The sequence below is a fragment of the Thunnus albacares genome, chromosome 2 (genome assembly GCF_914725855.1).
Source record: "Thunnus albacares chromosome 2, fThuAlb1.1, whole genome shotgun sequence".
NCBI classification, from domain to species: domain Eukaryota; kingdom Metazoa; phylum Chordata; class Actinopteri; order Scombriformes; family Scombridae; genus Thunnus; species Thunnus albacares.
In genome coordinates, this window is record NC_058107.1 from 31,365,387 (window position 1) to 31,393,012 (window position 27,626).

Genomic DNA, 27,626 nt, shown 5'->3' on the forward strand with positions numbered 1-27,626 from the left:
GTTATATACAATTTGTAATACATGGATTATTTTTTTACACTTACCTTGTTGATTTTGTTGGTTTTGGGGAGAGTCTGACTGATGTGCAGGTCTGTGTACCTGAGCGGGTTGTTGATGTCACATGGCACTGATTCGGTCCGTACCAGACGAGCTACTACTAAAAAAAAAAATCACAGAGGAATAATGAAGCACTGTGGGAGACCGAAATTAAACACGCTTGCCTGATAGTTTTAGGAAAAATAGGGGAAATTCTTTATCAGGTCCTGCTTAATGTGAAAAATGAACAGACTACCCTTTCTTGAACCATTCATTATCACATGTAGACACTTTGTTTGAAAAAAGTTTCCTTAAGCAAAATATGTCATTAAGAAACTGTCACTCTATTTCAATAAAACGGTGTAGAAAAAGTCTAATTAGTGTTCTTTACCTTGAGTCGTTCCTTGGTGATCTTATTTGGGAGAAAAGGGGAGAGGGGAGACAGAAAAAGAGAGGAAAGACAAAAGAATCTCAATTCTGATAGCAGATAATCAGAATTTTTTTCATTTCTGTCTGTCACTACAAATATGTTTGACAAATGTGACTGCGTCATGCGCTAAGTGGTTTAATTAGTCAGCAGATAACCTTCTATCTGCTTAAACCAGCTGAGGCTCTTTTACTTTTTTAGATGAGGACTCAACTGAGAAACATTGTCTCTTCAGTATCTCTAATAAGGACTCAGACATAACCCACTCATTTATTAATAAGGACTCAGACCTAACCCACTCATTTATTATCCAAGGCCTAAACAAAAACACAGCTTTTTTTAATTGAATGTTAGCCCCAGTGACTGTCTTGTTTATATCCATATCTGAACAAAACCCTTCTTATTCCTGAATGCAGGCTGAACAACTGAATGTAGACAAAGCTACCAATGACTCGCTAACAGATAAGAAGATGATATAGATGCTAACTTCTTTCCTAAACCTCAAGCCCCTGCACTGGATGTTAACACATCTATGACTCATTCAACCCTCCATCAAACTCCTGATAAGATGGCAAACAAGCCACCTCCCAAAGTATTAAAGTAATGGAGCTTTACTGGGATTAGTAGCTGAATCTCAAATTGTAATTCTTTAAACTATTCTTCACTGAAAAACAAATCACATACTGTACCCCTAGGTGCAATTACTGTGTTAATAAGTAATGTGTTACTGCCCAACACTGGAGATGACAACACTACCAGTTCTACACACACAGAGCCAAAAGTTAAACACATTTGAACTTGTTTCTAATTCGATTATTTTGCCTGGCTCATGAAATCTAGAAAAAAATTGGTTTAGAGTAGAAACTTGTTACTTGAAAATTGTAAAAAAAAAAAAAAAAAAAAAAAAAAAACTTCATTAATTTCGTATAATTAGCTCTAGGAAACATATCACTATTAGTGTTAATGTAAATGCAGATGACTTTAGCAAGAAGGGAAATGCCACATAAAAAATACCTTTGAGGGATTCTCGACCGCCTCGCTGTATGATCAGTAAATGGCAAGGTGGGGCTTCTTTGGTGCATTTGTTGTGGCACTTCAGCCTGAGTGCATGAAAAGAAACAGACATTTGATTAGCATTTGTCTTGTTGTTGTTGTTGTTGTTGTCATTTTCGTTTCGTTTATTTACTCAGCGATGAAACCTATGCAAAGTGGGAGCATTAACATATAGAAAAACAGACGTGAGATGCAAATTGCTAATTTATTCAAGTGAAATAAAAACAAAAGAGTTCATAAACATGTGTCACCTAGAAAAACAATTGACAAAGAAAGGTAAATACAAAAAAAATGATAAACTGATTTCATTAAATAATGACTGCAATATCAATGAATATGTGTGATCAGACACAATGACACTTATGACAAAAATCAGTTTTGATACCTACTTGCAGTTTTTACATTTCAGTCCAAACAACATTCCCTTTCCACATACTATGCATGTCTGGGACATCCAGTACTTTGTGGAAAACCTGCATGCAAAAGAAGAAAGAGTAAGATATGGATGTAAAAAAAAAATCAGGACATCACTCTCTGCTTGTCGCGCTATCTTTATGACATGTAAGAGCTGTGGATTACTGTGAAAACACTGCTTCTGACCTTTTACACATCACAACATTCCCTCATTCTGACAGACGTCTTTTGCTAGAGAAGGCCACATATTCGCTGCGTAACCTTTTCGCAAGGATAAGAGATTCTTGAAGAAGCTACTTCTATAAAAGTGTTTACCTTTCCTAATCTCCCTCACCTGCTGATTTAATTTGGGCCCATTTCATTTTCATCTTTCGGTAACCCTGTGCGAATGAACAGTCTATATTGTCGCTCTGCGGTGCAGGACAGAGGCCATGGGGTTTACATCAATACAACGATCAGTCTGAATGATGGGAGCTCGGAGGCATGCACCAGTCTTGAAGAGTCTAACACAGCCACTTCTCAAACAAACAAATACACAACATGCTCAGGAGTATGAACCAATTCCCTCCATAGACTCACTGAGTGGTATGAGCACGTATGCGACTATTGGCTGTATTTACTGATGTAATGCCTGGATGCCAGCGGTGGGGCTGGCTGGCTAATGGCAGGTGACTAATGTAGTTTGACAGAATCCAAATCTCTTTATTAAGCCGCAGCTCCTCTCAATTGAGGAGCTGCGGCTCCCCTGACAGATTTTTTAGTGGCCTCCGCTGTCAAATATGAACGATGATGTGACTTTAAGGGCAAATTCTGCATAAAGAAATATTTCAGCACAGAAGAGGTGTTAAAGCCAAAGTGATGCATTGTATACCAGCTACGCAAATGCATTTATCTTAACAGGCCAACAAGGGCACACGTTTGAAGAATGCAAATTGGCACGTCAAGGACACTGTGGAATAATGGCATTTGTCTTAAAACCTGCCTTAATCTTCAAATAACGGCTTTATAAATTACATTTGCACTCAGTTTGGCTGCCTATGATGAGGCTTAGAGCTTCTCTTTCCACCTCGCTGACTTTCAGCAGGCAAAACACCCACGTTCTGGAGGTTGCTGAGATCCCACAACTAATACGGTATTGTTTTACTTTTTAGATCACTAGCGTTTGGAGTCAAGCAGGGTGAGAGAGAAAGAGAGACAAAGAGAGAGACAGAGTTATGCAAGAGGCCTTGTTTAATTGGCCTGGCATTCTATCACCAATGTATGCGTGTGTGTCACACGCACTCACCCACACACTTTCCCGTAGGCCTACCTGTGTTTTATCGAGTTTCCCAGATCTCTTCGGGGAATCTGTGGGGACCAGCGAGGCACTGAGAGAGTGTCTAGAGAGGAAATACGGAGGAAAGGTCGTTTAAGTTTTCCTTCTTTTTTTTAATGGTAATACTAACAGAACATCATTCAGAATTTACTAAATATTTTGCATTAAACATTCATTTAGCACATATGGCATTTCAGAGGATGAACTGATTTTGCAGCAACAAACTGACATTTTGGTGTCAGATTTAATCAGCTGTTTGCATATCATGCACACGGTTAGTCATGACTCATTGTCAACCAATCACTGTGAAAGAGACATTGTCTTAATTGTCTAGATATATAGATAGTAGGCATTATCTATCTATCCCTCTATCTAACACTGTTACGTCATTAAAGGAATGAAAATGACAGCTTCCAGAGTATTTAAATCAGTCAACAACACAGTGAGATAACATACAATGAAAGGCAGCTTTTTTTTTTGGTTTATTCTCTCAGGTTTATAGGCTGAAAACGGAATCAAAATGTCAAGGTCCTGTCTGAACTGCCTGCTATGGAATTGTTTGCATGTATAGACCTAGATATCTCTTATGATAAGGTTACTTTTGTGCTATCTTTATTCCACTGTGAGGAACTCTCACTTCAAAAAGGTTTTCACAACAAAAACCTTCCGCTTGGTCCATTAGTGATTGCAATGACTGAACAGACTGATACATTTATGCGCCACCTTTTAATACCAGGTGGGAATGGCAGCCTACACAGCGTTGTCTGTGAAGGCGGATGGATGTAGTGGATATGCATTGCAATGATAGCAGGCTCTAATGATGTGCAGGCCATCAATATTTCAATAACAAAAGAGCTGTGCTGAAAAATGTTGCAGAGTCACAGTTCAGACCTGTATGGAAACCTCAGATCAGTTTTTGTCTTAATATTTTATTTCAGTTTTTGCAGAGGCCCTGCATATTATAGCTCTATTAAGGTTTTATTCTGTTATACTGTTGACTTAGCCAATTTAGCTTAATTTAACTAAACAAAGCATGACAGAATAAGAGGTACCCATATGAGTTTCACCATGACACAAAAAATATATGGATAGGGTTAGAAAATAGGTTGAATATTTCATATTAAAAGGATATGCAGGTTTTGCAAAGACAGCATATGTATGTATGTATGTATGTATGTATGTATTCACTCTGTACTGTCAAAGCACACTGTCCCAACCGTCCTCCTTTGCATCCTTTTGGCTGTCTCTGTTTTTTTTGCAAAGTGATGCCTTTCAATTTTGAATGGAAAGTGTGTTTTGAAGAAAAACAGCAAACTCAACAAATGTGCTGCTTTGAAAGAGAAAATGATGCAAATATAATTGAAACAGTGCTGCAAAGTCTTGAGTCATTTGTGTAATAATTGAGTAATTTTGTGAAGGCCTTTATGCAGAGTTGTTCGCTAGTTTTTAAGATGAATATGAATGCTAGGGCAAGGGGAGCAGAGGGGAGGGGGTTATGTGGGTGAAATAGATGAAAAATAAATCAGGGAAATTTGAGGATAAAGACAGAAACACAAGCAAATGAAAAACAAGGCCTAGAAGCCTTAATGTATCAAACTTCTCAAATGGAACTGTGGGTTGGTGTGTGTACTCAGATCGATATGAGAGGACAGGAGAGGTGTACTTCAATTAGGCTGAGAAGAGAAACAGATCTGAGGTGGTTACAGCTGGAAATCTCACAATATTGCCACAAAGAATGTATTCTCTATGAGATCAAAAATGTTTTTTCTCAGTTTTCATATTCACAGGCTCTTGTGGTTTTATTAGGATTGAAACACAAAAGGCATTAAGATTAATTGGTGTGATGCCAACAATGAATCTTGAAACCTTTTAGATTGTGGATTTGAGTCTTCAGATGAAAACATTTTTCAGAGACCGATCACCTCTGGGGGTGGAAGGACTCTCACTGGTCGATTTAAACCTCATTGGTCAAAGCCAAAGTACCACAATTCTTCAAGTTCCTGAAGTCCAAAGAAGGAGCTCCTGTCAAAATCTGGTTATTTTTTAATAGTTTATGATCATGATATTCATGGCTCTGAAAGCTTGCTACTGTAGAAACTGTAGCTTTGTAGATTGATTACCTAGCTATGTAATAATATACCCAGTTTGGGCAGATAAAGTAGATTAAGTAAGCAGCTAACCTGGAATACTTAGGTCGCTTTCACAGGTCGCTGTAGTTTGATTCATTAGGTCCAGACCATGCAAAAAAAAAAAAAACATCATTGCCTTTTAGTTCTGGTCCATTTCATGTTCACATTGGCTTTTTACAAACTGAACTGAACTGAAAGAAATCTTCTGAGCTTCTAGAGCAGCTCTGCCTCTAAGGTATGATTGCATTACAAAATTCCAACCTGCACTCTCATAGAGGCATTCCCAGTGAGAGGTCTTCATTGGACCAAGATGTTTGACTCAGGTATCTGTTCCTCAGAACCAAGTGGACCCATGAAGACCTTGATTCCAAGGACTTCCTATTACATGCTGACCAAAATTGTTAGTGACGTACACCAAATTGCCTTCACACGACTTAATACCTCCAAATATCTTCAATAAAACGAACCAATTGTTGCAAGAAGAAGAGGAATTTTCAGTTCACACCTTGTTAGTTGCATTTTAAGACTGATATACTGATGAAAGTAAACAATCTGAATTCTTCAAGTGGGTTGTTTTCCTCTGAGGTGCTTTTTCGAGCCTGGCTCAAACAAGTGGCTTGAAAATAACCTGATGAACCACTTCCTGCTGCACTTCCAGCTGGTGGGACGTAGTTCTGCATGTGTCAACAAAACAGTTTTGCTAACCTTGAACAGACACTTAAATCTGTGTAAATTGGACCCAAATATTAGATATTGGAGTGGGCTGACTCTTGACAGACAGTGGTTGATATATCTTGCTGTGGATAACATAGTTCCATTATTATGTTCTGTTTTTTATATGAGTCTTACTGTTTTCTTGTGTGACATTAATCTATATATTGTTCATTAAAGGAGTTTTCTTTTGGGGGTAAAAAGTCTATATTACCAAATTCTTCTAATTGATGTTTATGTAATTTTCTTACTTTCCCTCTAACAATGATTGGTGTTAGCTTGGGATTACTGATGAACATTCTGTTAGTTTTAACAGCAACATCTACAGCAGAAAAGAAAGAAAATATATCTTTGTGTCTCAGTTTTCTGGTGAAGGGCTCAATCAGTCCTATTAATTGATTACCAGGCTGCGAGTCATCATTAGTTATATGACAGCGCTAATCTCATGGCCCCAGTGCCGTATAGCATTTCCTGGTTCCTGAAACACCCTTCCTCCCTCCTCCTCCTCCAGTCTCCCCAGAGGCTTGGTGTCTTTTCTCCGCACTCCGATGCATCGCTCAATTACACTCAATCAACCTGATAACTCAATACAGAGAGGGAACTGACATCATCTGCTTCATGTCGGCCTTGTTGGCGACTGGCAGATGATTGGACTTGTCAACAGCGTGGTCAGGGCTGTTTATCATCCTCTGTGTGTGCTGTTGATGTCGCTGTCTGTCTTCAACGACAATCTTTGATGATCCTACCACTCACCACAGAACGGGTGAGTGTGGGTATATGTCAGTAAGTACATAATATGCTCACACACATGCCAATCATATTTTTTTTTTAGAAAAAGCACAAGCTTGAGAAATGACAGAAACCTGTCAGACGTGCAACACAGCATCACAGGACGAACTGGAGTGTGTAGTGCTTGTGTGCATGTTGAATCTGGGCCCTCCAGTTCAATAATGGAATAAAATGACAGGTTATAAATGACATTTTACTTGAGCTATCAGTCTGTTTTTGTTGTTTTTAGTTGTATTGATGTGGATCTTTATTTATTAGTTTGGTTTGCAGACCATGTTGGAAATAACACTTTAGCATGATATGCCTTGAATGTTGTGAATCCATAAATAAATCTAATAACATTTTTTTAAAAATCGTATTTCCTAAACCATCCTAAAGCACCTCATCATCTACACCAACATGAAGTTCAAACCCACAGCCTTGAGAAAAAACATGTTATGCTTTACCAAGTTATATTTATTATACATATAGTTAGTTGCTGTGCCTGATAGACTTATCACATGCTACATCTATCTTCCTTGGGTAATGGCAAAACAAAGCATGTAATCATTATATTGTGATGTTTCAAGGATAAACTGAAATCCATTTATGTTTTGTCTTGTGCACTTATTTGGTCAAAATTGTTGTTACCATATAGAAGAAATGTAAGGTGTATTTATTTTTCTGCCATGATTGCACCCCCTACATTTCAGGCGGCATGAATTTTCAGTTTTGACTGATGATGTTGGTGCTGTAATTTGATTAATGCAATATCTGTGTGGGTGGTCAATAAAAATTGTCCATATAAAATGGATTGTTCCGTTTGAATTACAGGTTAACGTACGGAGTGCTCAGGTTACAGGACTACTTGTTGAGAGTTTCCATTGAGTTTTGACAGTCTGGTCATTTGACATCACACAACGAGACCCAACATTAGCTTGCCCCTCTTCTTTGTTTAATGCAGGATGACACAGCAATGAGTGCTGCCGATGACTCAGTAGGTGTTGATATAACCGCAAAGTAACATTGAGTGGCAATTAGTACCTACATTTGCACGCTACACTAACCAGCTGGTTAGCTTTCCACTATAAAGGCTTATTAGCATAGCCTGCTAGCTTCCATTTTCCAACACCGTTTGACAGCAGTTTGATAGTCCCGAGGAGAGCGACAAACAAGTACACAGCGGTGTGGAAATAAATATCCGGTCACGTAAACAAGGCAAATAATGGAAAATTTAGGATATGCAAAATCAACATACCAAGACAAACTAGGGAGTGGAGTTTCTACGTGCATGTATGCATGTGTGTGTGTTTTGTGAGAGACAGATGAGCCCACAGGAGCTTAGAAACCTCTAGGCGCCAGACAACAGTGTCCTCCTCCATCTTCTCTCATTGGCCTCAGCCTAATTAAGCCATGGCCTTCCTTCTCCCTCCTCCACTGGCCGGTCACATGACACACAGAAGGCCATAGGGTTGCGTGTGTGTGTGTGTGTGTGTGTGTGTGTGTATGTATTTTTGTGTGGGTTAAAGAGAGAAATGAAAATACACTGAAAGATGAAGAGATATATGTTTGTATCTGTGTGTGGCTTAAACAGAGAGGGGCGGGTGTGTGTATGTGTGCAGAGATAAAGAGACTACTCGAGACTAGGAGCCTATTTAGTGCCAAATATAGTTTATTTGACATTCGACTGAGATGCCTCTCCATGTGATTGACTGAGCACCAACCACTGCTATTCCCTGTGGAGGAGAAATTTTTACTGCAGGTAAAAGAGAAAAAGAGTGCATCATGAGACAATTAAAGATTCAAAACCAAAAAAAAAAAAAAAAAAAAAAACCCATATAAATTCCAATTATTCTCATTGTTGGTACCATCACCAAGTCGTCACCCACACCTGCTCTTGTCATAATCACAATCATCAAGATCCCCACAGCTCAATGGTTAGAGTCTAGCACTTTGCCGGTGTGGATAAAAGCTTCAATCAAATGGTTGAATGCAATCAATGGCATAACTGGGACGGTATCATCAAGAGATAATCGATAGCATTAGACTGGAATACCAAACAAAAATTTAGCACGCAATGTGTCAATGAGAAGCTGAAGCCTGTTTAACTAGATAAGAGTCTGACATCATGGCATATAGAGTGGACTGTGCAGAGCAGCAGAAGAAGTGAACAGGACTGTAAAACATGTGTGGGCGTTTGCTGCACAATATGCTGCATTATAGCACATGACTGTTATATGAGCTATATGTTACAGGCTGTTGTTTGCCATATCCTAATTGTTTCTCATCCGTGTGTTTTAATGAGACTTTCCGCAAGGTGAAAGTACACAACTCAGCAAATATTGTATTTGTTTGGAGTGGCAGCAAGAAATGAACAAAGAGAGGGGTAGAAATAGACGAGAGGGTTTCTTTTTTTTTTTTTCCAATCCCTGTGTAAAAGAAAAAAAAAAAAAAAAACTCCTCCGATGAACAAGAGACAAAGCCAGGTTGCACAGTTGCCATGGCAACAGCTACACGCCGATCAGCCTTTTTGCAGAATATTGTGCTGTCATCTTTGACGAGCGAGTACACACGCACACACACACACACACACACACACAAACACACGTTTTACAAATAACCCACATACACACACAAAACCCCTGCGATAAACTCACAATAGCAATCACCACGCTGGAAAAATAGCAATTATCTTGGATGAAACAAGTATCTCTGCACAGCCTTATAGATAGTGGAGTGATTTAGACTGGCGGTTTAAGTGTGCCAGTGAGACAGAGGGAGGAGGGATGGAAGAACAGATGATGCCTGGAGGTCTTATGGCTCGGTAGAGACTTCCTCAGTTGGAGAACTCAAATGGCTCGGGGCGTGCAGATGAATAAAATGACCGACAGACAGAGCAGGTTTTGGTGGTGAGGGCAATCTGACACTACGGAGGACTTTCAGCCGACGTAACGCACCCCCCTGGAAGCTATATCAGAGATCTTGGACAACACTGATGACAAACAGCTAATTGTTTAAGTAATTATACAAATCTGCTGTCTCATTAGGACTTAATACGCATGGGCCGTTTCATGTTCCTTGTCTCATATTGAATCTAGAGAAAGGACAGATAAAGATCCTAAAAGTTTACTGAAAAAGATGCTTCAGGGGTGCAAACAGATGGGAAGCTCAAATACGCATGCAGCAATCAATGTATCATGATAAAACGGTGCTGTCTCCTACATCACACAGCCTGTAGTCTATAACTTACAGAAAATAGCTTTTGCGCCAAGCTGAATGTTATTAACATCTGTTGCTTTGTTACACCACCCTGCTGGCTCATTGGCTATTGAAACAGTTTGTTTGAGTTAGGTGAGCTGTCAGGTTAAGACTAATTAATTGTTTCTAAGTGCAGAGTTTACTAACTCCACAATGAGATCAGTGCAAACTTTTGTTCAAAAACAGCATTTCAGTGCGGATGCAGAAGCAGCAGTGTTCACAAAGACTCAACAGTGTTCACAAAGACTGTGGCTTATGACACTGTTTCTGATACCTGCCCTACTTTCCAAGGAACCAAACATAGTAACTATTGACCAATCAACCTCTTTATTGACTGGTGGATGCGAGCTCCTCTGCAGGGTTTTATTAGTTGGAGTCAGCACAGAGCTTGATGAAGAGCTCTGCTTTAGAAACAAGAGTAAATTGACTTTAAAGTCCCACCAGCATAACCAGACCTCCCCCCTGCTCTTACTTACCTGATTGTGAGGTATGGGCGAGATATCTCAACTAGTGAGTGACACTGACAGTAAAATGTGATACAATTAACATCAGTAACCTAATTCAAATATATCATGTCAAAAAGACCAAAGCTGTCTGGTGCCGAGGGAAGAAAAAGAAGAAAACAGGAGGAAAAACATGAAAAAGACAGAGGTAATGTATGATGAATGAATAGTTTATCTATTGCATAGAAGTTACCATTGGAGCAGAGTATTAGCTTATTTTGGATAATAATGTTCGCTAATTAATAAATAGCTAGATTTTACATCAGTTACTCCCACCTTAAATTCATTAGTAAAAGTTGGAAAGACAACTCAGGTGTTTTGGGAAAAACCTACAACATAATTTTGAGAAATACACTGTCTCTTTTCGGTGTACTGATGCTGCACAAACCATGCGCTGTCTGCCTCAAGACACCAGGGACACATTTTTATTGACATATGACATCATATTCTAGTCAGCCAATGTTAATCTTCCTTGTAATCTTCAATTAAAATGCTTTTCCTTTTCCATCCCCTTTTATAATTCATAGTTGCAAGGCTTTGCATTTTCATTATTGATTAGTCTTATTTGTACAGCAAGCAGCATGCATCATGCGGGAGAAGTGCTCACTGAATACATGTTTTGAATGCTAGATGTAGGGGAGACCAGGGGCAATTGTAACAATTTTTGGTTTTGATGTCATTACTCAAAAACTTCTTGAGCTATTTGGATACAATTTTTATGCAGGTAACTTGTATCTGTGTTCTATTTGTTAATAGTCATCAAATATTTAAGTAATGTTAGAGTCACAATATTGATTGAAACACTAGAAGTCAAATGTTGCATCTGCCCCCATGTACAGGGGAGATTGGAACAGCATATGGGGGCATTTGTAACAACACACATAATACCTTCATATAAATACCATGGACCACAATTAACTCTCAAGAATATAAACATAGTTAAAACAATTTAATATCCATTGAACAATTAACCCCAGTTTAACTAAAACAGTATAATTAATCATAATTATAAATAATATAAAGACAATTTCTAATGAATAAGCAACAGAAACGCAAAAGACAGGGTTTAACTTCATCAATATTTAGGTATATTTAGAGACATCAGTTTGTCCTTTGGTAGGCAGAGAGGGATCATCACAGATCACATGCATAATGAGTTTCATGGCTCTGTCTCGTTTTTGATTGGTGTAATTTGAGATGTTACAATTGCCCCTGGTCTACTTTTGCTGTTTGTGTTATAGAATCTTATAGGCTATAATGGGGGTTAGCTGCTATTATTGGCTAGGTTTCACCATCAGCAGCTTTTCTATTAATATGATGTAACACCCAATGGTCACATATACTCCTCTGCTCTCTTCAGATGCACTTTTGAGATAGTTTAATCCCACTCCTGCAAATCCTGGGCCACCTGCAGACACCTTCCCCACCTCAGCACCTTCCAGCGATGCAGCATCAAACGCTCCTGTCCCCTCCACCTCAGACAAGCCCAGCGATGCAGCATCATTTTCTTTAAAACTGTTTTAATTTTGTGTGTCTCAAAGACATAAAGCTATGCAGTTTCTATGTGAGTGTATGAAAATTCGTCTTTCGTCGAGCCTTTAAAAGCATGATCAGAACCACAGTTTCAGGTTTTTTTAGAGAGCCTTTTGAGAGTCTTGTAGCTGGGAAATATAAGTTAAAACATGTTGGCTCTCAAAATATGAGTAAACATGTCAACGCCCAGCCTCTTAAACCTAAAGTCTAGTTGAACGATGACTGAAAAAAAAATGAAATACTGAGTCAACGCCAACCACAAATATTTTTCTCAGGTAGCTCTTTCTCCACACCCTGATTTAAATTTAGCAGTCATTTGTAGCCATTATTTATTTGTCAATTCTCAAAGGGACGTCCATTGTGGTGCCACACTTGGTTGCTAGGAGATTTTGTGACGCAACTGCAGAAGCGTCTATGTGAGGTTAGGCAGAGTGGGTGACGTCATTCGAACACATGCAGAAATAAACAGAGTGAGTTGTGCACAAAGCGTATGAAGAACATTTAAGCCATTTATATCCACAAGCACACACTCACAGACTCCCACTCTCTATCCATCTATCTCTCTCTCTCTCTCACACACACACACACACACACTCTCTCTCTCTCTCTCTTTCTCTCTCTCTCTCTCTTTCTCATTGGCACAAGGTGTATACACACATACACACACATCAGTTTTGCAGCAGGTGTGTTGGTTGAGGCCCAGGGCTGGTGGTGGACATCTAAGTGGACACAAGGCATCATCACAGGCTGGTGCGTCTGTTGGCTCCGACTCTGTGAGCTCAAACAGCTTCAGGCATTAGAGGTGAGCTGCCTGTGGAAACTGTCCCACTGTGGCCACCATAACTTTTCACATTGGAAAAACAATGATTTATCATAACACCTGGAGCGGGCGCAAAAACACTAAAAACTGAATATGTATTATTTAAGTTGACCATGAGGGTAAACAACAACAGAAAAAACAAGGACGCACCTCGCTTGAATAAAGTGAAATAATTTTTTATGACTTCTGTTGTGCTAAAACATGAACATGAGAGTGAATATACCAGTGAAACAACCCACAGTTTTTGCAAGCAAGAAGCGTTCAGTTGTCTTTTTGTTTATTCTCCATGGTTCAGGTTGGAAGCCTTTTTTTCTCCACTGAATTTTATGTGGATATAATGAGAGTACATGCAGGGTATTAAACAAGGCAATAGATGTAAGTATTAAAGGTGCTGCTTGTTATTTTGGCTGATAAGACCTCTGCTCAAGTTGAAGGGGGTACAGAGATACTGTTTAACAGACGGGTGACAAATTAAAGGAAAAACCAGTTCAGGTGTGAATGCTGTACCCCTACAGTGAGGGGATCTGGTGGCTCTGTTATGCTGTCGGGGGCATTTTGCTGGCATGGTTTGGGTCCCTTAAAAGGAAGGGTCACTGCAAATCAACACAAAGTTGTTCTGAGTGATTACCTTTATCCTATGACGAAACATTTCTATCCTGATGGGAGTGGTCTCTTCCAGGATGACAGTGCCCCAATTCACAGGGCCAGAGGGGTCACTAGATGGTTTGATGAATATGAAAATGATGTGAATCATATGCTATGGCCTTCACAGTCACCAGATCTCAACCCAATTTAACACCTATGGGAGACTTTGGACTGATGTGTTAGACAGCGCTCTCTGCCACCATCATCAAAGCACCAAATGAGGGAATATCTTTTTGAAGAATGGTGTCTCTCAGCCTTGGCATTGATTCTACAAGTCTCTGGATCTCTTCTGGAGGGATGAACACCATTCTTCAAAAAGATGTTGTGAGGTCACAGGACTTGAAGTACTAACAAGAATGATAAAGCTTTAACTACACTATCAGGAGAGTCAGTGGCTGAGTCCAAAATGCACTCTATTTACTGTGCGCCTTTTTTTTTTTTAGTGTGAAATTTACAAACTATATAGTGCCCTCAAAACAGTAGTGCTCACATTGCATTTTATAGATGAGAAAATTGTAGTTGTGCAATGCTGCAAAAATGGAGAATTGCGAACTGAATGTTTATTATATAAGGAAAATTGGAAACAGCCAGGGAGATGTCAGACATCGTCCATAGTAGATGTCTAATCAACCCTATGTTCTCAACCAGGACTGGACTGCAGATTAGTTTGGTAATAGTGATTGATTTTATTGTTTTTTTTTGTGGGGGGTGTGGCATGAATAAGCTGCCTACATCCAATTGGATAACTCTGACCGATCAATACTACCTTGGATGTCTATGGGAAGTTCTTAACCTGAATTGATTTTGTGTGTGTGCGTTTGTGTGTGTCTGGGGCCCGGAAATGGTCAAATTTAAAAGACAAAAATCAAACAAAAAAACCAAAACAAAAACCGAATGTCTATCAATTCCTGGCTAAAAATAGTTCTCAACAATACTGTAGTTTTCCTGTTTGAGTAACATTTGCAAAAAAAAACTACAATGTCCAGCTGCCCTGTTTTATGAAATTATTTAATGGGATTTGTTGACAATATTTTAAAAATATGGAATAACACCAGCCTTATCCTTTACATAGACTTAAAGGATAGGTTCACAAATTTTTAAGTCTTTCTTAAAATAACAGTCAGGTGCCCTTAAGAACATTGAAAGAGGTTTTTCTATCTGTAATCAATTCATTGACCAGTAAAAATTCCTTACTAATGTGCTTTCAGTGTAAGTGATGGGACTCAAAATCCAAAGTCCTCGTTTTAGGCGAAAATGTATGCAAAAGTTTATCTGAAGCTAATATGAGGCTTCAGCAGTTTGAGTTAGTCAAATGAAGTGAATATTTTCCTTTTCGCACAAAATTGTTTCCCTGGATAGTGGAGGTGTAGTAACCAAAAGAGGGACATTTGTAATAAAAAGGCTGTAAACTTGGAAGATTTCCACTTGGTTTGACTAATTTGGACATCTGTAGCCTCATATTAGCTTCAGATAAACATTTGAACACCTTTTTTCACAAAAAGGGGACTGCCTCCCATCACTTAAGTGCATCAGGAGAGGATCTTTTAATGGTCTGTATGAACAGAAGGGATGATTACATCAGAAAAAGTATCTTTCATTGTTCATATGGGCACCTGACTTTATAGACATTTAATACAAATCTATCAGCATCTTCTCTCCAAAACCCAACTATGTGCCAAAGACCCCCCCCCCTTATCAAAGATATACCTGGGTGATCTTTTATGTAGTCTAACTATATCATAACCATACTATCACAAACAGTATCTCTAGGTTGTTGCAAGCTAAACAAACCAATAGGAAGGCACTGATGTTTCAGCTTAAACTAGGCTCTGACTCATCCTGAGCAGACAGCGTTTGGCCACCTCAGCCAGTCTTGTGGGTCCTCCGCGTGTTTTGATTCAGGCGACTTGAGGGATGAGTGATAATGCTGTTGGCTGGAGGGCCCTGACATATGAGATGGCAGTGATACGATAATCCCAAACATAGACCTCGGACGGATGTTTAGTCTGGCTGACCGGGCAAACACACGCTTGTCCAAATGCTCACACAAGCGTTCACACACGTATGTTCCTAAAATAAGAACCGGGGACCCCGAGGGCAAGTGAGGTGCTCCACAGGAGAGGAAGACATTTCATTTCATCCTTACTGAGTTATTTACATGTTAGAAGAATGAGCATCTGCCTACTGAGTGATTAGATGTTTCACTCTAATATTTTTGTATTATTAAACACTATTTTGTCACATATATCGACTATATATAATTTAATTTTCTTTCTCATTTTCTCAAACAATACAATTTGAACATCTGGATAACAACATTAAAAATCATACTAATGATTAAACAAATCAAAAACTAATTAAAAATAAATCTTTGTGAATGAAATAGTGGAAAGTGGGGTATATCAGCAAAAAGCAACAACTTAAAGCTATGAGGGATGGAAAAATTAGACGTGATTAGTACATAAATGTTCAAGCTATGACAGCAAATACAGTAAAAACACCTTTTTTTAAAAGGTGCAGTAAATTTACAGAGAACAGACAGATATCAACCTAATTTTCCCTCAATGGTTAATTTGTCTTAAACTCAGCACTGCTGCTGTTAAAAGAAACAACACAATCAGATTAGTGTCAGTGTTGCAACACATTTGACTAAAAAATGCAGATAAGCCAACACGCAGACACAGCTTGCATATCGCCCTCAGTATTTACAACTGCAATCGACACCAGCACAAACAAAGTTTTCAGCATTCTAACCCGTATTTTGGAGAACTGAAAAGCACGACTGAGGGAAGTAGCTCATATTAGGCTGAGAAGTCAGAGGTGATTTAACATGCATACCAACTCCTCCCAGAAAAGCCTGAAGGGGTGTATGAAGCTGTACGTCTCCTTCAACCTTCAGAACTGTCCGCAGCGGACGGCTTATCTTGGATTTTAGTTGCACAGGCAGGTTTCCAAACCAAGCTGTGATACCCACCGTGTCTAATAATGCTTTCCAGTACAGCAGGATAAAAAAAGCCAGGTGTACTTCCTTCGACTCCTAAAAACTCTCTGTCAACATATGAAGTACTATCTCTGCTGTAGCCCCGAGCATATGCTGTTAACTTGGACGCTCCTGCTCGGTGGGTTGTCAGTATGCACTCCCACACACGTACAGGTGGAGGGAGACAAGGGAGATGGCTTCATTGTGAATGACTGCAGGCCTGTGATCCTTATTTACAGCTTTGTGATCAAGTATCATCTTTCCATTACTTAAACATTCAGATTTTAGATAACTGCCACTTTCTATTTCGATCTGGAGGTTGCAGGGTAACAAACTGTTCTAATTAACTTGCAGTTGCACAAAATACCTGAAAGACAATCAACATTACATATCCTAAAGGTATCATTTCAGCTGGTCTCTTGCACAGTGTCCACAAGTGAATTTTTCCATTTCAACAAAGGATAATGAACGCAAACACAGCTGCTTCTTTAATACATTTTGTACTGACAGTGTGAATTAGATTATTTACTCATTTGCATTCACATTTCCATGTACCATTACATCTGACAACTCTTGTTTCATATGTAAAAATTAATTTCAAAAGTGCAAAACAAAAATTACTCATCCACGCATGTTCACAATGAAGATCCTGTATTTCTTGATCTTACTAATTTAACTTCATGTATAAAGCAACAGCCAACAAGTAAAAATGAACATAATTGGCAGGTGAGCACATTGACAATATCCTTGATACTGGACTGTCTCTTTGAAGTTTCTGTAGTTAATACTGACTGACCATGTCTATGTGAATTTGGATATACATTATTTTTGCTTTTCTATATATATCCAATGGTTTAGGTTGAAAAATATTTAAAAAAGAAATATAGAAAAGACCAAACTTAGGTTAGGCCGATCTTATGTAGCCAGTATACTCCCTTGAAAGTGACATTGAAATGTATGATGTGTATCTAAGCTGTGAACTGAGCTTCACATCAGGGCAACTACCTTTAAGCTAGAATTTTTCCAAGAATAACACTTTTTATTTGAACCTGACAGCTGCAATCGTAGCACCAGTCCACCAAATGACATTTTACTAACAGCCAAAAGAGCGACTTCAATTACAGACAAACCAGGTGATATTGTATCACCATGAACACTCAGCAAGTTAAATGTGGAAAAAGCACTTATCCCTCTTTATACCAACGGTGACATTGGTGGCATTGTTTGAATGACATCAGCTAGGTTTGTTTGTTCAGCTGAGAACACTGATACCTGAAATAGGTTACACTTTTAAATATGTGATGAGACACTTGAAAAAGCAGGTCTTGAACCACAAGTGCTCTGTGGTTCGTCATGAGTGAAGAGTAGAAGGAAACATCTCCTCAACAGTTTTTTAATGATGCTGAAGCCTGATCACCAGTAATTCCTTATGCCTGGAAAGTTTATATTCACGTATTTCTACTAAGTATCAAGACCAGGGAACATAAGCTAAATCTACAAGCACAAATATGTCATCATGCATGGAGAATGTAAAGCTATTGGATCCACTTCAGCCAAAATCTACTGTTACTCTCTACCTGGTGGGATGACAGTTTACCAAATGGGATTCAATACAGTAAAACATGTGACAGGGAAAACCTTTCCACTGTGGTTTGGACCAAAAATTTAAAATGTATACCTGTACTCTTACATATATGAACAAGAGAGGTTATCTTCATGTGTATCTGCAGGTGGCAAAGCACCTCACCATCTGTTTTCTTCCAGTCAAGTACATGTCTTGCTTGCATATGGTGTGTGTGATTATTCCACATCATGCCTCTACCAACAAATATGCACTGCTGTGCCCAAAATACCTTCTAGTCAAGGTCTACGACTATTTACAACACTAAGTGACAACCATTCATCACTCCTTTCCTTGACACGACCTCCTTTTCTGTCTGTTTCTCTGCCTTTCCCCATATCCTCCTCTGTCTAATGGCTTCCGCAGTATGGCCATAATACTTCAGCCAATAAGGCTGCAAATGTGCAGCAACACACCACCTCCGGTCATTATGGCAAGGCCTGATTGTTCATTTGTTGCATTTTCCAACCGTTGCACTAAGTATATTTTTGACAAAAAGAATTATGGAGATAAGAATAATTATGGACATGTGACTGCTCTTTATTTCCATTGTGGAGACAATGTTTTGCTTAAGTGCAAAGATGTCAAGGTAGAGGGTTTAAGACTGACACCACAAAGTGAAAAACAGATTGCAAAGCTGACTTTTGGACAGAAATACTGAGATGCACTGCACAGGTTCAGACTGCTTTGTCTGTATAGATAATGAAGGCTAATTTTTGGTTACAAATGCTTATGATCTCTCAACTCCTAGTTCAGTTTTCAAGCCAAGAGTGAATTGCACATTTTGACTTAAACTTGCAGAGAGCAGAGTAACATCCCAGACATGAGACACTGCCTGAGAACTAAATAAGGGTACGTCAGAAAGGATTGGAATATGAAAGAGATATATTGAAGGCGTTAAAAAGATCTCATTTCATCATTATTTCATGATTAATAAAAGAACTTACTTGCAGAGGGTGTTTCAGCATGGACAGGAGGTGTGGAAGGGATGAAGGAGGGGAAGAAGAAGGATCGCAGAGATCGTTCGGTGTGAAGGGGCGAGCGCTGCGTGGGCAGATTCTCACAGCTGCCCACGCTGCTGTGGATCTTAAGGTTCAAGGGCTTGGTCTTCTTCTTGGCTCTGAGGGAAACAGGAAAACCAAAGGGAAACAGGTTAGGGGTGCAAACACACCAAAATGGTTTACTAAAACATCAAAACCTTTTAAAGACAAGAAAAAAAGACATTTACATTAAATTCCTCTGGTAGTGAATACTTACAGAAAGTCACCTTACCAATCACCTTAAAGTGATAGCTATTATTTCATATCTTTATAGGACAAATTCAAGCTAAAATAAAACACATAAAACTAATGTCAACATGCACATTAGGTAGATTTTATTATGCCACTACATCCTTGAACAAACAGACAAAATAGTAGAGGGGTAGCTAGGAATTTCTGGGGCATTTGAAAGGATACCCGATCTGGCTTTATATTCAGTCAGGATCAAGGTGTAAAGGCTTCAGTCACACAGAAGATATGTCAATTTCTCCTCATATACATATACCGTAATGTAATGCAGCTGCAAGACATGTTGCATTTTGAATAAGTGATATGACTCTAGCTTTTTATAGAAAAAAAAAAACTTTCCCTGCTCCCTCCAGTAACTATATGATTATTATTTTATTATTCTCTCCACCTACACATGCTGCATACCCCACAGCAACAAGTTCACACCCGCTCTTGAAGGGATATGAAAGGCAGGGTGAGAGAAAGCGGGCGCACCAAGAAGAGTCACTTACAACACCGTCATTACAAAATAACACGTGGAAAGTACGGAACATCGCAGACTGAGGATAAAAGTTTAAGAGTATCTCATGGTCATTTATTTTTCTTTACTTTGAATCAAGAGGAGTTAAGTATTTGCCTCACTACAAAAAGGTCTAACTTGCTAGGACACCAGGTTACCAAATTTTCCAATAAAAAAACTACCTGTAATTACATATGCACAAGCTCAAGTTAACTTGTAATTTTGCAATTTGGGCCTCAACAAACTAACTACAAAATCTCTACGGTGTTATGGTTTCTGCAGAGCCACAGAAAACAAGCTGTAGGTGTGATAGCACCCTAAGCTGCTGTAAGTATGGTGTACTGTAACAAAATAATTATGGGATTAAGTGATCATGATGAAGTCTGTAAGGTTGGTTGTCATGTTCGTAAGCTGACTGTAAAGCTTTTGGTAACAAGCCAGATAGAAAACAAACTGCTGACAGGACAAGAAAAGCATACAGGATGGAGCGACAGAAGATTATATAAGACAACACAAAGGAATACAAAAGGCTGTTAATTTGAAATGAGTGCTATGCTTACACACAATGGTATGTCATCACACTAAGTATAAAATTACTACTTTAAATAAATCAATATACAAAAAGTACAATTATTACGGCGAATGAAATACATGTGATTCCTCAACTGTATCATTTTATGAGAAGACCAAATATCAATTTTTCAATTCAATAGTTAAATAAATATATTGTATAATAGAAATATATTCCCACCAGGTTTAAATTAAAGATTGTTCTCTACATGGCCTCCACAATGAAGGGTACAGTGTTTGATTGACGCAAACATTTTTACTCTAAGAACTTCAAGTCAGTAAATACATGCAAAAAATGTGTGTCCAGCAAGTAAAAAAAAAAAAAATAGAGAGAGAGAGAGAGAGAGAGAGAGAGAGAGAGAGAGAGAGAGAGAGAGAGAGAGAGACAGAGAGACAGAGAGAGAGAGAGAGAGAGAGAGAGAGAGAGAGAGAGAGAGAGAGAGAGAGAGAGAGAGAGAGAGAGCAAGTAAATGAAGACAGCCTGATTTTCAGGTTGACAGCCACTCATTTTTGAAAGTACTGCTTAAGGAATTGTCTCTTTGGACTGGGGGGTTGGAGGGTGGTATTACTGCATAACATCCAACAGCTGTCTCTGTGGTTACATTCCTGCTTTTGGACAGAAGCTTGCAAATTACTTGAAAAACATCTTTTTGAATTAGTGTCTCATGTCAAATCGTAAGTCACCGATAATTTCCCATAATCACTGGCTTCTGTTTGTGAGACCGCTTCTTTTTGGGCGACCTGTCATTTCAGAAATGAATTTTGGGTAATTAAGCATGTAGTGCACTTTGTCTTTGTCAGCTTGTCATGCAGTTTGTTCAAGTAAAACTTTAGAGTTTAGCGCAAGACGTAACCTGTAGATACACAGATACACAGCATGATAGTGAGGTAACTGTAAGTAAGTCGGAAAGTAAGTAAAAGTAAAATTTATTTGTATATGGATTTTCGTAGACATTAGACACAAAGTGCTTTACGAGGGCATAATACAACATACAAAAAAGAAAGAAATCATAGCAGATGAGGTGACCGTCCAAGTCACGTGATTAAAAAGTGACTTGTGAACTAAGAAAAGAAACACGTACAGCTTGGGCTCACTAAAATGTCATTTGATTTAAAATATCTTAATTGGTTTAAGGAGCACTATATTTTATTATTTACTGTATTTTGGGCTCAACATGTGAGCTGTAGTGAAGCCAGAGGGCAAAGTAGACACACTTCAAAAATATGCCCAGCTAACACACAGAAATGAGTACAAAAATAAACCTCCCATTAACCCGAGGCAACAACCTTATATCCTCAGACTCAACCAAAGTCGAATGACGTGTAAAAAAAAAAAAGTGAGAACAACCCGGATTGAGTTCTCAAGTTAGGCAGCAACATCAGATTCGTAACTCTACAAATCCACTTGCAAACAAATGTCTGAGTGGTGGACTGACACGTACACAGACCAGACAGTGAAGGACAAGTGAAACAGTTGCACAAAGTGAGTCAGAATGTCAAGAAGCAGAGACTATGAAAGGAAAAGCTTCAGAGAAGAAACAGAAGGAAACTAGTGTGTGAAGCAAACAGAGCTAAACAATAACCAAACTAGAGCAAACAGAAAGCAGACAAAAGCAAACAGAAGAGAAGATATCAGAGAAAGTCCAGACAGACATAAACTGGAAAAGAGACCAGTGAGAAAAAAGCATGAAAGAGAGAAAATATGACTTCATCCTTCATAAAGACAAAAATTAAGACTGACTTATCATGCAAAGTAACTCTCATTAAGTGTTAAATTCCACTGGAATTTTTCCTCCCATGTCAGTATCTCACTCCCTACCCTGAGTCATGCAATTAGACCTGTAAACCAGCCCAGTACTTCACGCCCATCTCCTGCAATAAGGAAGCAGCCTGCAGGTTATCACTTCTCCGTCATAGAGCTTTTGTCAGCTATTCCGATTAGCCCACTTTATGCCATTTGAATCTAAATTAAACCATTCATCTCTCTGCATGCATGCCTTTATCCTCTCCTCGGATGATTTGTAGATGTTCAGGGAGGGAATATGAATGTTGAAAGAAGGGAGAGGATTCCCGATTTTGGTTTTGAAAACGGTTGTCAGTGCAGGCGGGCAGACGGGGAGGAACGGGGGACTGTCAACTTCACAGTTGTCATTAAAGCATCTATTCAGATACCTTTTCCTATTCCGCATATGAAAAGTTCCAGGAGGTAGAAACTTAAAGAATACACGACACAGAAAGACACAAAAAGAGGGAGGTGGCTGACTTGTCGAGTGTCAAGAGAAATCAGCGAAGGTGTGAATAGCCGAGTTGTCCTTTGATCTAGTCCGGGATTGTACATCACGATGCATCTCTCAAAGATGGAAATCACTGCATGTTTGTGTCACATTTCAAGTAGTATTTTTCAGCCTTTAATCCTCCGGGTCTTCCATTCTGCGTAAACAGGAACACCAAGAGTTTTCTTTTTCACAGTTTCATTCAGGCATTTCCACTTGATATATTGTAGTGATTAAATTACCTGTTGTGTCATCTTTATTACCTGCTGATTTGCTGATTTCTTATTCATATTCTTTCTTCCTGTCATATCCTGTTACAATGTCCCAGTTTTCTCTGCGATCATTAAAGTTCTATTGTATTTATTCTAAAGTGAGTGAAAGTGCGATCTAAAGTTTGCACGACATGTAATTGTGTTAATCGGACCAAAGGTCATGATATTTGCAGACAACAGCGTGTTTTTTCTCACTGACTTCATTTCATCAGTCAATAAAGGGAATCCTGCTCCAAATGATTTGGGCAGAAAACAAAAAAGCTAAATATATTCTTCACAAGCGTAACATGTCGACACCAACAACTCACTTTTGTCGCGCAAAAACCTTGACTTTTTTGTTTTTACAAAACCCAGGAGGTGGGATAAGAGCTTTATTTTAAGTTTCCTGGCTGGTTTACACTTTTGAAATATGAGATTTTCACTTCACATTGTGCAAGCAAGTGAAAACAAATCAGACATTCATGCACACACGTACATGCATTCATCCACCCACTCCCTCCACATGCACTTCCCCACGCTTGCAGAGACACTAATTACAGTGACATCTTCAAGTAAAAGTTCCATTTGATCAAGGACAGAGGGGAGAGCAGGAGAGCAGCAATCCTTAAAACGACATATTTCCTTTACGTTCTGACATATCAAGAGGATTTTAAAAAAGCAGGGTCATGAATATTGCACAGCTTTCTTCCCTAACTAGCTAGCTGTTGCTCACTATCAAACTGGCATATCTCAACAGCAATGCTGAAAAGCATTCAAGCTCTGTCTAATTAACACTTGTGTCCATCTAGGGGGATAAATGACTTGCAGGATTCCATCTGCATACCCCCACTTTTTACCTCAGAAATATGCAAAGAGCTTTGCTGAGACCCACATGGCGAGAAAAGCACCCTGTTGCTTTTTATGCAAATGTAACAGTGGAATAATATCTCTGGCAGCCACTTCTCTTTGCTGCTTTAATAAAGTTGGTAGAAAAATGAAATAAAGGTGGGTAGAATAATGATTACAACAGAGAATTACTGTGAGCCCTTTGAGCGGTTTCATCCAAAGAAGGTTGTCTGCGGCGTCAAGCCAGAGTTGAATAAAAGCTGGCAGTCTGCTACCCTGGATAGGCTTTTTATTCTTGTTTCCTCAGGCACAATAATGAAGTTAATGCCAAACTTAATCTAAAAGGAATTATTGTTATTGCGTGGTAAGTGCAACAATCCAAATATTCTCCTGTTTTAACTACAAAATGCAATACATTTTCTGAACAGATCTAGTTCAAATGGCTTACATTAAATAGGCCGTATGTCCCAATACATGAAGATTATTCAAATATCTGAATATGTGAGATGAGGCGTCTGAAACCAGAAGAAGATGTGGTTGTATATACTGTATATCAGGGAAGAACAGATTTCCAAATCTGTGCAGAAAACTTGTTAGGCTACTAAAAAACTAATTTGCCATGAACATAGCATCATTACTCATTTTATTATTAAAACATTTTTTAAAAATTACAATTTGCAATTTTGCTGCACCTTAAATCTCTTTTGTGCAGAATTAATTTGTGATAATAGCATTTTTTTTTTTACTATTTTGCTGGCATACGTTTATGTTTGTAAAAAAAAACTGACAATCCAAGAGAAAACATGTGTAATGTTGTCTATGTTTTGCAGATTCATGAAGGTGGTGGAAGCAGCGTGCAGTGCTGTTTTTTGATACGACCACATCTTCAAATCTTACACATAGTGTTATCACATAGCGTTAACATGCTGTAAAGTTGTTCAAATCAATATTTTCAAATGAATAATGGGTCAGATGACTATGTGCACTGTCAAAGGTGTTGCTCATAGTGATGATCCAACAGAGAATCACGGCCGACTACAGTTCCCCTCAGCTGTACAGAGCTTAATAGCATCTTTCTCCTCATTATTTTGGATGTCTGGCCTGAAACTTTACTGTTTGGTTCACCACTCTAATCTGTGACATTTCAGCCACTGCAGGCAGCTGTTTTTAGCAAAAAAAAAAGCTGTAAAATTCTACCGAACACTGTTTGCACAGCACCAAACGGCACACAGACAAATTTAGTGACTAGCTGGTGAACAAAGTGGAACATAGTTTCCTCAGGAGTTGGTAGAGAGTGAATATTAGACTTGCATTCATTAGGTGGGCAGACACATGACTCCGAATGAATGCTAATGTTGATCTGTGCATGGTGGGTTCTATCGGATTGTAAAAAGGCAACACGTTTGCTATCACGTTCACCATATCATGGTGATAAGATGTCAGTGTAATGTTTACAGCTTGTTGTGTTGACCCCAACAAAATCAATTGCACATTTAAAGTATAATTCTGGTAATTACACAGACAAGATGTATGAATTGTAACAGAGTTTATTGCTGAGAATAGGGAAATGCAGCCATATCGCTAAAAAGAAGTCAGAAATACAAGAAATTACAAGCAGTAAGACACTCAGACAGGTTGTAAATGAAACCCTAGGTTAGCCAAACATATTACTGCACTCACTTTGAGCTTCGCCTCCAATTAAAATGGTTTAGATGATCTGGTTTAACTGCTGTTTGTTTGCAACCTGTCAAATCACTCATGTTTCTTCCCTGTCTGACTTAGCGTCGTGTTGTTGCTTGTTCCCAGATCTCAGCAATTACCGAAACCCAATGCATGGGAAACATTGCAACACAACTGCTGCAGTAACTGTTCGTGTTAGGAATGTGTATCAAATAGTAATGCGCTTCTTGCATTTAAATTATAGTAGGAGTATAAAGCGAACACAAGCAGAGAGTAAAGTAAAGAAGGTGACTTTATCAAACAGGGAATCAGCAATCCTCACCAGTTTGTTGCCTGCAAAAGGAGACACTGAAAACAAACATATCATGTAACAGCTGAACCTTCATTGCTAGAGGGGATGCACTGTTTTGGCTGTCTTTCTTGTTTGCTTCATTGCCTTATCCAAATGTTACGTTTGTTTGCCAGAGGAGCTACACACAGATCTTGAAGAGTCTTAACCGCTGTACAGGACCATTAGATCATCCAAGCAATCATGGGATGAGACACTGCTGTGCTGCAATCACAGACGTCACTACTAAATATAACAACATGTTTGTTAAGACATGTGTTTCACGGACACAGAGAGGGGTGTGTCTGTGACCCTGTGCATGTAAGTGTGTGTGTGTGTGTGTGTGTGTGTGTGTGTGTGTGTGTGTGCACGCCCACGTCATGCGTTGACGTGGACGTTTGATGTCTCATCATGCCAACATCTGCTGATCACCTGTCGAGATGGCTGACTGATAATAACACACAAGTTAAAGAACTCACTTTCCCTCCTTCCCTCTCTTGTTATCTCCTCTTTAACTGTCAGCGTCTCCACAGGGATACGGGTGGGTGTCAGTGCTCTGTCAGAGGCCAGAGGAGGCACGGCGCTCTCAGTGGGGATGGGAATCATGCATGTGAGTCGTGGATTGAAACCTGAACATGACGCTGAAGAGACAGCAAGACACCCGAGGCAAAAAAAAAAAAAAAGAGAGAGAGAGAGAGAGAAGCAAGGGATTGAAAAAGAGAGCAAACCTGTGTAAGAAACAGAAAATGAGAAAGAGGGGGAGGGGAAGCCGATGACCAGATGAGAAGCGAGACCAGTGGTTTGGGACCAGGGAGCAGGGACAGAGGAGTGACAAGCTGACAGGAAGGCGGACTGTAACGTTGTCTTTTCAGTAGCATATCAGGGATCTGTGTCTGTGTGCACTGACAATGCACAGCCTGCCTGGTTAAAATAATTGTATGCCTACACACTGTGGCCATGTGAAGCCATGAGCAGTGGTATGGTAATTATGTGTTATGGACATAAAATGTGGATTTTATTTTCATACTAGAGATGTTGTCTGCTTGCAAACCAGTAAAACAACAGCAACAATAAAACTACTTATAAATCCTTTAAGTCATTTATCAAAAACATTCCAGCTTCTCAAATGTGAAAATTTGCTACTTTTCTCTGTATTTCACCACTTTGGTTCAGACTGAAATGTCTCAACAACTATTGGAAGGATTGCTATGATATGTACAGACATTCACGCTTCCCAGAGGATGAATCCTACTGATCCCCTGACTTTCCTTCTAGCACCACCCGCAAACTTTTCACCTATCAAGTGAAATATCTCAATATCTAGATGGCTTGGCACACAGTTTTGTACATTGTCATCTAACACCAGCAGGTCAAAATATGAATGTGTCCAATACTTTGGTTTATGACCAAATACCTGCAAACCTAATCACATTCCCATCACCCTTAACTGTACAATGTGTTTAGGGCTAATTAGCATACTAACACACTAAACTAAGATAGTGAACATGTTAAACATTATCATTTGTCATTGTGAGCATGTTAGCATGCTGTTGGTAGCGTTTAGCTCAACGTACAGATAGCATGGCTGTAGACTTTTAGTCTTGTTTACCATTTTGTGATATTTTATAGACTGAACTGATTAATCTAAAAGACAGATTGACAGATCAAATCAATATC

At 39.0% G+C, this 27,626-nt stretch overlaps 1 protein-coding gene across 2 annotated transcripts in view; it reads right to left on the bottom strand.

The window, feature by feature from the left end:
- The window catches only part of ksr2 (kinase suppressor of ras 2), a 104,116-nt gene that overhangs the window by 25,940 nt on the left and 50,550 nt on the right, over positions 1-27,626 (bottom strand). Inside the window, exons 5-10 of one of the 2 annotated variants that reach the window (XM_044330428.1) lie at positions 19,161-19,333; positions 3,240-3,309; positions 1,906-1,989; positions 1,478-1,563; positions 428-448; positions 45-154 (exon numbers count right to left, since the gene is read on the bottom strand). In XM_044330428.1, the coding sequence (XP_044186363.1) occupies positions 45-154; positions 428-448; positions 1,478-1,563; positions 1,906-1,989; positions 3,240-3,309; positions 19,161-19,333 (544 nt within the window). Of the gene's footprint in view, positions 1-44; positions 158-427; positions 449-1,477; positions 1,564-1,905; positions 1,990-3,239; positions 3,310-19,160; positions 19,334-27,626 lie in introns of both variants that reach the window. The other variant, XM_044330418.1, reaches the window with a different exon arrangement.